This window comes from Macrobrachium rosenbergii, chromosome 8 (assembly GCF_040412425.1).
Source record: "Macrobrachium rosenbergii isolate ZJJX-2024 chromosome 8, ASM4041242v1, whole genome shotgun sequence".
Classification (NCBI taxonomy): domain Eukaryota; kingdom Metazoa; phylum Arthropoda; class Malacostraca; order Decapoda; family Palaemonidae; genus Macrobrachium; species Macrobrachium rosenbergii.
Window position 1 is genome coordinate 45,028,255 of NC_089748.1, and position 10,343 is coordinate 45,038,597.

At 37.0% G+C, this 10,343-nt stretch overlaps 1 protein-coding gene across 2 annotated transcripts in view; it reads left to right on the plus strand.

The window, feature by feature from the left end:
- The first annotated feature begins 5,251 nt into the window (after positions 1-5,251).
- The window catches only part of LOC136840773 (cyclic AMP response element-binding protein A-like), a 223,435-nt gene continuing 218,343 nt past the window's right edge, over positions 5,252-10,343 (plus strand). Inside the window, exon 1 of one of the 2 annotated variants that reach the window (XM_067107645.1) lies at positions 5,252-5,570. In XM_067107645.1, the coding sequence (XP_066963746.1) occupies positions 5,490-5,570 (81 nt within the window). In that variant the 5' untranslated portion in view covers positions 5,252-5,489. The remainder of the gene's footprint in view (positions 5,571-10,343) is intronic. The other variant, XM_067107646.1, reaches the window with a different exon arrangement.

Here is a 10,343-nt window from a genome sequence, read left to right on the forward strand (position 1 = left end):
AGTTAGATATAAAGTTGTATCCTTTCCCCTTTCATGCAATAACAAATTTATATTGGTCTTAATTTCTGTTTCAAAGTAGTGATCAAATATCCCTCACTATTACATCTATCAACTTGCTTTCACTCTACTCTGTAGTAATGCATGATCAGAGGAACTTTTTCTCTCATCATTATCTCTTAAGAATACTTATAAATATTGTACATTTGAAACCATGTACAGGTATTACCAACAACTCTGTGTGTATATATATATGTATGTGCGTGTGTATGCGTGTGTGTGTTTATTGTTACCATTCTATTTTTTGAAATGTAATTACAGTTCATTGTTTCCAAATACTGTATAATCTAAATAATGTCTAATTCTTTGTGCCAATTCTATCGAAAAACTGGTTTTAATAAATTCTGAGAACAGGAATAGTATTAAGGATAATTTGCTTTCCAACAAGTGCAATACTTTTATTAACATTTATCACTTTTCATGCTTAAAATACTCTGTGTATAGTACTACATGTACAGCAATTTAGGTGATAATGATCTCTGTATTAGTGAAAAAGGATTTTATACTTGAAAAGATTCTTTAATTTTATACTTCATGCGTGTTCATTTTCTGTATATAGTTTTTAGTGATTTTATCATGTCCGTTTGCGTGTTGCACAGTGGTTTTGTATCCTACATGAACTGCACAAGAGTTAATGCAAAACTTATTTGTTAGGTGGTTTGCATTTTTCATTGTTCTTTATTCCTGTGTTGGAAGATGGCTAAGCATGCAAGTCTTTGTACATTCTTCAACAGTGCAATATAGTTCAACCCAGTGTCCTCTTAATACAGTGGACTATCAAAGTTTGTGTATTGGCAAATAGAATTCAGGTCAGTCCTCAGTGTATTTAGTAGAAATGCCACCAAATGTTTCAGAATTGAAAAGTCATTTTTAAGATATGCAACATATTCCTTATGAAAGTATACATTTACTGTATAATTTAGAAAATATATGGAAAAAATGCAGTACAGTGCTTAGAGACAATATTGAATCTACAGGATTACTGATTACTATATCTCGGAGTTCTACATTTTGGGTGGTAAAGATCCCCGGACAGATTTTTTGTGAGAGTTATCACTACACCACTGAATCCTTCAGAGAAATTGTTCAGTTTTAGTAATTCAGACGTCACCAAGAAATGCAATTATTTTTTTCTAGGGAAAATACATTTTGTGTTGTCTTATACTTTTTATGCCTAGTTTTTTTCCAGTGTTTTAAAGCTTTTGTGCAGCCTTCATATGTTTTAATTCAGTATCTCAGTTCCAAATAAATGGTTTTGGGTTACTGAAGCGTCATCTGATTTTATGTCTTTAGTGCAATTATATAAAGCCACTGTAGCACTTTTGTAATGTAAGGAAATCAACAAGTATCACGTTTTCATGGGCCAGTGAGTACCTTGAACTCTCAAGTTGAAAATGTAAGCAATATCATGTATGGGTATTAGGAGTTGTATACTGTTAGTCTTGACAAACTGTAAAGATGACGTACTCTCCTGTGTCAGGCTTATAGCGTGCATTTATTAGGTGTAAGGAGCAAAATTAACTTGAAAACCTTTTTACATTATGCCCATTTATGGTACATTTGCTCTGTACACCTTATTGGCTTACTATCCTTCCATACCTTATTAACTGAACTGTATTTGTTATACCGTTTGTTTAATTTTGCTCCTTACACCTAATGAGTTTACCTTTGTTCGTATTGCCTGTTATGAATGTAAATTTGTTAATTACTTCAGTCGTGAAGGTTTTCTTGAATTCATGGTCTAAATTTTATCGCTGTTATTTTTAGGTATCCACACCTGACCACCGAGTTCATGCTGTTTAACAGTCTTAAATAAGGTTACCCTGCCAAATAAATAAAAATACAGCGATGTGGTTGTACAATACTGAGAGCACATTCAGTACCTCCTTTCCTGAGGTAACTTTTATCCTCATTACATGTCCCCCAAAACCACATCTGCCATTTCATCTTCAACTACTATCCCCCCCTTCCCCAATTTGGTAAATGTATTTGTACTTACTGTAGCCCAGACATTTGTTTTTGTCTTGTATATGTACTGTGTTTGGCTTGCTTTATTTCTTTTTTTATTTGGGGATTCTTTGTGCCCTCTGCCCACTTGAAGGCTAATGGGTCGGGGATGGGGGCCACTGCATCATAAGAACATTTCCGATCATTATTAATAGAAATTTTTGGAAGGAGTAAAAGGCAACAAAAAGAAGTGTTATTTATGTTTACTTTTTAATATTTCATAAGTAACTTATACAAAAAGAAGTGTTATTTATGTTTACCTTTTAATATTTCATAAGTAACTTCTTTATATTTTTTTTTCTCTCACCGTATCTCCGTTTTAAATTCACCAACATATGAATGTGCAATTTCTTTGTGACCTGGACCAGAAATACTTTTATAGAATTGTTTTATTTGTAGTACATTGCAATTATGAAGTGCTCTTTCAGTTTACATGGATTTAAACGAAATGTTAATCATTTAAATTTACCTATGCTAACTCTCTCAGAAGTCCAGAGGTTTTATACCTACATCAACACAAGAAGTGCTTATCAAGCTTTACATACTGTAGTGTATTGTACTCTGTAGCTTTTGTTCAACTAAGATGATTTCGTCTCTTGAATGTTTTACTTCAGAGACCTTGACAGTGGTTGGATCTTTGAAAGACGTGGATCTCTGCAAGGCTTTAAAATAGACTAGCCTATGGTACAATCATAATACATGACACTGTTTTACCCGTGTTATCTCCCAATAAAGTTTGAATAATGATAGAGTGAATTGCAAAATAATATGGTAGTCTTTCATCCAAAATGAATATAAGATTATTATAGTAGTTTTGGTTCATAAGTAATTCTTAGAAACTAGTTAATGAGAGGGGGATAATATTGTGACCCATTTTCATTAGATTTCTTTCTTCAGTCTCACATTTTCTTTGAAACATTATATTCTTTTGAAGCTTGAATTTCAAGTCAGTGGCCCCTCTGGGCTTGTTCCATATGAATAAGGTTCATCTTCTGAATATTAATGATAATAATAAAACAGCCATTATGATAATTTACCATAGATTCACAACGTTATATCGCCAAACTATTTTACTAATTACCTGTGTCTGTACCTTACATTCATGTTGTTTTACCATGAATCATAAAATGTTTTAACTGAAAATGCAGTAACAGGTCTATTCCAAATTTCTGGTTAAAGTTTGGCTTATTGCATTAATTTTTCCATAACTCTGGATCTTGTTTCACAGTTATCTTTTGTCCTTTTATTAAAACCAACAAAATGTGTCATAATCATTGTAAAATCCGAATTTGAAAGTTATATATTTATATATATATCAATTTGTTGATAATTAGGATAAATGAAATTTTATGATGGAGGCCCTAATAAGAATATATTTTGTGGGTACACATCGAAAAACTACATTTTTGTTAAACATGTGAATGCTGAATATTCTGTGGTATTCTTTCATGCATCATGTGTATACTGTTTATTTTAATATTTCGTATACTTTACATTCTGGCCTTTCCAGCATAAATTTTTATCATATCTGATAAATTTCTCATCGTGTGTTTCCATTGTGTTTGGCACCGGATGTTAACTAATGCTCACAAGGTAAGAAAAATCAGATAGTACAAATGTTAATGCAGTAAAGGATGATCTCAGAAAAAAAATGTTTGTGTATCCTCGCCTTACTTTTACTAAATGATTTTATGTTTACCCATTGCTAACTGAACTAGGTTTGATATGAAAGGTTTAAGTAGGTGTAAGGTATTAATGAGATAACATCTTCAGGTATAAGTGGGTATAAGATATTAATGAGCTAACATACTCAGGTGGTGACGAGTGTTAGCCTAAAGAATTTGGGGAAAACATAATGCAGTCAGTCCAAAGTTTTAATATAAATTTGACTGATTGTACTTTTTTATATATACATTTATTGTTTTTCTTGTTTTAACAGTGCTACAATGGATGATTGCACAGGGAAGATCAATTGTAGCAGCACTTTTATGATAGTAGGCCTACACAGTCCAGAAATGAATGAGAATGATGAGTGTTTTTGTTGGATTTGAATCATCATTGCCACGTCTGACGAAAGAGAAAAGATGGTTGTGCTAGGTGATTTAAATGGAAAGGCAACATAATGGGAATGGAGTCTTGTGGAATGGTGTAGAATAGGACCTAATTTTTGGAAATATGTTCCAAAGAATAATATTTTTATGCACATGGGAAGGATGGGGTGGTAAAGAATAAATTTATCAGCTTGTGTGCCAGCACAGAGTAGATGGAAGAGATTTGTGTGAGAGGTGGTTGGAGGTGGGTTGGCATATGTGGAAAGAATGGAGGGATATAGTCTAACACCAGCTTCAGTGGAGGTGTTGGATATGAACAGCTTTAATGTTCAGGAAGTGAGGAATCATATGTCAGAGATGGCCATTGGTGTGGAAAAGAGGCTGGACAGTGTAAATATACGAGTGTGTATATTCCTGTAGTGGGGTTAGTATTAGAGGGCGGTTTCCCAGATGGTTCTCAGCAAGTCATTTGGAATGATGTTGCTAGACTCATATATCATAGTTCCACCGTAGGAGTTTAGTGCCGTCAGCGCACCTTATACGATGCACTATAGGCATTACTCGGGTTCTTTGCAGCGTCCCTTCCGCCCCTAGCTGCAACTCCTTTCATTCTTATTACTGTACCTCCGTTCATAACCATCTTGCTTTCCACCATCTCCTGACAGCTATTGTTTAATTGTGCAACTTCGAGGTTTTCCTCCCGTTACCTTTCAAATCTTTTAACTGTCAACTTCAGTTTCAGCGCTCGGCCTTCGGCCTAAATTCTATAATTATGTTCTGCTGTGGTATGTTACAGGAAAACTCAGCAATACCGTATTTGTGATATTATTTTTTTCTTATTTTATAAGAGTTGTATTATGGTTTAATTCAACAGTTGCCACAGCAGGTAACTGGAGTTGTAATTTGAGAAGATGAATCATCGTCTCACAAGTAACCGTGTATGAAAAGACGAATTTGATATTGTGAGAGCGTCGTAAGTCGTCCATTGACCAACACAGCTGTTGTGTACAAGCCGATAAACATTTCCCATGTGCGCAACATGTGCAGCTTGTCAAGCGGGTTCACCCGGCATCCGCTTGGCGGCGCCACCTCATTCTTCACTCTTCGCTGATAGTCGCCCGTTTCGGAGTTCGGTTCAGTCGGTCCTAAACTGTCAAAGAGTGTGGACGCTGTTTTTCTGCCTCTGTTTCCTGACACCTGCTCGCGCCTGCGCTCTCTCCTCTCCCCAAATTCCGGAGTTTTAGTATTGATCTCATGGAGTGATAACAGCTTAATTTACTTTGCTGGACCGGGACCCCCCCCCTCTTATTCGCTCCTCAAACGATCTTCAAGGACTATAGTGACAATAATTCCTCCAATCGTGCTTTTGAAATCATGGATTTAATTGACACGGCATTGGACGATTTCGCCGAGAACGACGATCTGAAGGAATTGTGGGACTCCGACTACTATGCGGTAAGTAGGTGGTCTGTTTATTTACTTTTTTATTTATGTATTTATTTTTTTTTCGTAAGAACCTCAATTTTTTTGTTATAACGTCGCGAAGGATGGGAGCCGCTACTTGGATCATGTACCGTTGCCGATAAGTGTTATCATCCATATGCTAGTTGAGCGACAACACCGTTTGATGTCATGTGCTTATTTTTTTTTCTCTCTCTCTCTCTCTCGCTCACACACATATATATATATACTGTATACATGTGTGTGAGAGAGAGAGAATGTGCAACACAGGCCTATTTAAAGACAACTGTTCCGATTTTGTAATTGCTCGGACAAACAAATACTTGTCTCAGTTTATTTTCATGAGATAAACAAAATGACTAATTTATAAATTTCCTGCTGTAGAAATGTTAATTTCATTTTTATTTTTTGTACACCCTTAGCCAATGCCTCTTCATTAACTGAGTGGTAGAACTTATAGGCCTATTATGTTAAGGACAGTATATGCCTTTATAGAAGCATATAGGCACATAAAGACTAAACCTCAGCTGGACTTTGTTCTAAACAATGTTACCCCTAATTCAGATGGGGAACCACAGCTACTGGTGATTAAGGTTTAGGTGGTGTTGTTATGGCGGTCCGTTCACTGCACCGTAAATGTTTGTTAACAGAAGAAAACATTGAAAAGAGAACGTCTGGTTTTTTTTTCTTTTTTCGCTCAGCTTACAAGATTGAGGTATTTTTTTCTCTCGCTCAGCTCACAAGATTGGCAAGTACGTGAGCATTGATGTGGAGCGTGTTTTTTTTTTTTCTGTGAGCACGAGTAAAATACTCGTGACTGGCCGACTTGCGAAAGAGTCATAATTTTATGCTTGAAGTTTTTTAAGAGAACGTAATCCGTGTCAGTTATTTTAGTTATTTGAGTGTAGTACTGTAACATTTGAGTTTGGTTCTGACATTTGAGTACAGTACTATAACATTTGAGTGTAGTACTGACATTTTAAAGTGCTATAACATTTGAGTATAGTACTGCCATTTTGAAAGCAATCCTGTTTTCAGGCCCTTCCAGTTACTTATTCTTTAGATTGTGTGGACTCCAGGCTCAGGTTATGGACATATGTTACCATTATTTTGTGTAATTTACAGTGAAGGTGTACACACACACATATAATATATAATTTAAACTAAGAAAAAATATATAGATAAAGCAAACTGTTATGGCATTGGTAGTAGTCTGGAGAACTATTAGTTGAAAAAAGTTTTCCAATCACGGGCAATATAGGGTTAATAGCGTTAATGAGGTTCCAGGTAAACCCACTAATAAAAGGAATGACCGTCTTGAATATGACCCTAATAAATGTGGTCAGTCTTACCTGGATTCAGTATCACTCGTGAAGGCTGGGTGTTTCTCGATCTCTTAATTTAAGCAGGTCCACAAATCTGATCCTTGAGGCTTCACGTGATTCTGTAAACAACTTGTGATGCATCCCAGTTTAATTTTTGTATGGTACTATATATATATATATATATATATATATATATATATATATGTGTGTGTGTGTGTGTGTGTGTGTGTGTGTGTGTTTATGCTTCTGCAAAGTTTTTGCCTCGTTTGTGATGATACAAGTGTTGCGCATGTGTGTAGGTGTGTTTGGCATTAAAACACTACCTGGCCGTTATACATTCGTAACAAGCAAGTCAACTTCGACCTTTCGTTTGGCAACTGTTTATAATATAACAATTTTGTACATCGTTAGAGTTGCTTTATCCTTCCGCTTCACTAATAAGTTTTGTGTGTGTGTTCATTGAAAGCAAGAGAAGAATGTTCCGTTCATGCTTTAGTCCATTTTTTTGTGATTAATTTATCAAATTTAATCCGCCTAAGCTCATAATGTTTCTGTGAAGAGCCAAGCTGCCAGTGTCCGCAAGGAAGAGATTTCGAACCAATGTTATTTCAGTCACGCCTGGCAGCATGGCGATGGAATACAGTAACGGCCTAATTACCCAAGCATTAACCCCTTGCACTTATCCGTCACAAGGGTTAGGTTCGTCGATCAAGCTTTACGGCGATGGTGGTTGCTGTTATTAGTTCGTTTTGTTCCTCTTTTGTTATTCATTTCGTTTTAGTCACGTGGGTACATTACTGCTTACTGTATTGTATCGTTGCTATTTTTACGCGTAACCTTCGTATCGTTTTGTAAAGGAAATGGAGCAGCCCGCAGTCGATAAACGTTGTGTTATCGTGCACCGTTTGATTATCTTTGTCACATGAATGCCTTCATGTATATTTGATGAGTTGTGCACGAACCTGGGGCCTGGTTTATTGAAGTATTATACCTGTTCTGTGCCAGGTACTACCACGGGCCTAGAGAGCAGAGACTGAGTCGATGGTTATGCAACCATCTCTGACAGAAGGGTAAAATAGTCGTACAGTTAGCTGATAGAGATGTTGGTTTTAGTCAAACATCTTTCGGTTTGAAAACCAATGGGAGTGGCAACTGAATGTCTGTACGTTTCTCATGAAGGCAGCGGAACAGAACTTAAATTGGTCTTGCTTGTCTTGGTACCTTTTTTCATTCATTAATTAATGACTTTTGTAAGCTAATCGTTTCACGGGGTAATTTGCGATTTAGCGTGTCTTAGGTGCCCCACTGGGCGAATTCGTAATGAATGTCATCTTGCGGGTGTCAGAAATGGCAGCGTGCAAACGGTTATTTTCCTATTGAATATAATTGGCCTTCTACGTTTTCCGTATTCATTTATGTATGGCGAGTTCGTTTCGAGGCTAGTTTAAGTACCAGCGTCTTTTGCTTATCATGCGATCTATGGAAGGCTGCCTCAGAGCCACTACCGTATCGTGTATGTCATCCAAGGTGCCTATCGGCCTACATTCCTGCCCGATTATTATTCCGATAAAGTGCTTCGCGCCTTATATCTGAAGTGTAGGCCTAAATGCGTCTTTGAACAACGACAAGACAATAATCACAGCGTAAATGAACAGCAAGAAAAGAATCCTTAGGCCTGTGTAAATTTCTGTATTTGGATGGGAGAGGAAATTTCGCTTAGCCAGACGAGGGGAGGGGGCTTGTTTCTGGAACTACAGGGTATTTGGTAATTGATGAAGTAAGGGGTAAGGATGCTTTTTTATACTAGGGAAGGGGAGAGGGGGAAGGGTGAGGGGGCGGGTGGGAAGAGGCACTAATGGATATCAATACCATCGATTCATTGAACTCTCGGCTTTACAGCCTTCTTAATCGAAGGGACGTTGTTGTTGGAGGGGGATTATATATATATATATATATATATATATATATATATATATATATATATATATATATATATATATATATATATATATATAATATATATATGTATATATATAATCACTTGTTTCATGCACGGATACCCATGATTTTTCGATCTTAAGGTCCTTATTTCAAGAAATCTTTCACATAATTTTTTAGATTCCTTTCCTCCCTCCAAACATTTAACAGTTATACATTGTTGTCTGCAGCCTATCGTCCTCGGTCTTTCCACATGATCAAACCACCTAGGAGAAAAACCAATCGATTCTTTTACCTACACAAACCTTTTCGTCACTTCTACGTAATTCCACATTCCTCACCATTTCAATTTTTTTTTTTATCACCACATACTATGCAAAAAGTTCACCGCAGTAGTTTCAATATTTTTTCTTTCATTTTAATTCAGCATCCGCACTTCATTCCATAAGGCAGAGTTGGCTAAATGTTCTCTATATATTCCTACCATAAACACTCCGAGCCTGTCCCTGAAAAATCCACTATGCTGAATCACGAACTTGGTGGTTTACTGGAAGTACTGAAAAGGGAGTTTACAGTTCTTAAAATACTTTCTAAAGTTATATGGCATATAGTGATAAGCTCCTTGAACATCCAGTGGGGTAGGGTGTGGGCCTAACAACCTCACCTGGATAAGCACCCGCAGAAGCCCAGGTGTTGCGCAGAAGAGTGGAATGAAACTTAGAGAGTCTGCGTACTCACTTGTCCTTTATGGAGGTGAAGTGTGGCATAAGGAGAATGAAAGGACGCAAACTATGGAGAGACATTGAAGTGATTGAAAGGTTAGCAGACATAGCTTGGATGAAAGGATGAATTAGCCTGTTCTGAGATGGTCTGAGGGGGTTAGTGCCGTCAGTGCAACCTACATGGTGCACTGCAGGCATTACATAAGGATCTTTGCGGTGTCCCTTTGGCCCTTAGCTGCAACCTCTTTTATTCCTTTTATTGTACCTCCGTTCATATTCTTTCTTCCATCTGACTTTCCACCCTTTCTGACAGTTGTTTCATAGTGCAACTGCGAGGTTTTCCTCCTGTTAAACCTGCCAGACCTTCTTACTGTCAATTTCTCTTTCTGAGCTGAATACCTCATAGGTCCCAGCGCTCGGCCTATGGCCTAAATTCTATATTCTGAGATGGTCTGATCGTGTAGGAAGAATGGAGGACAAAAGGGTGGTAAAGGTAGTTGATAATACGGGCGTCTTAGGAGGTACGCAGAGACGAAGACCTTGGTAGTGTCGAGTAGATGAAGGGAGGCAGAAATGCTAAGTGTAGTGTGTTTAGAGGGTTTGACAAGTTGCTGATGAGTCTTCTGCGCAGTTGTATGAAATGGTGTTGTGGAAATTTGCTGTTGTTTAAGCAGCCCTTCAATTGAAGTGGCAGTGACAATTGTCAAGTTTTTTTTTTCTGTGGAAACACTCCCTGTAAGAGGAAACCTACACACACACACACACACACACACACACACACA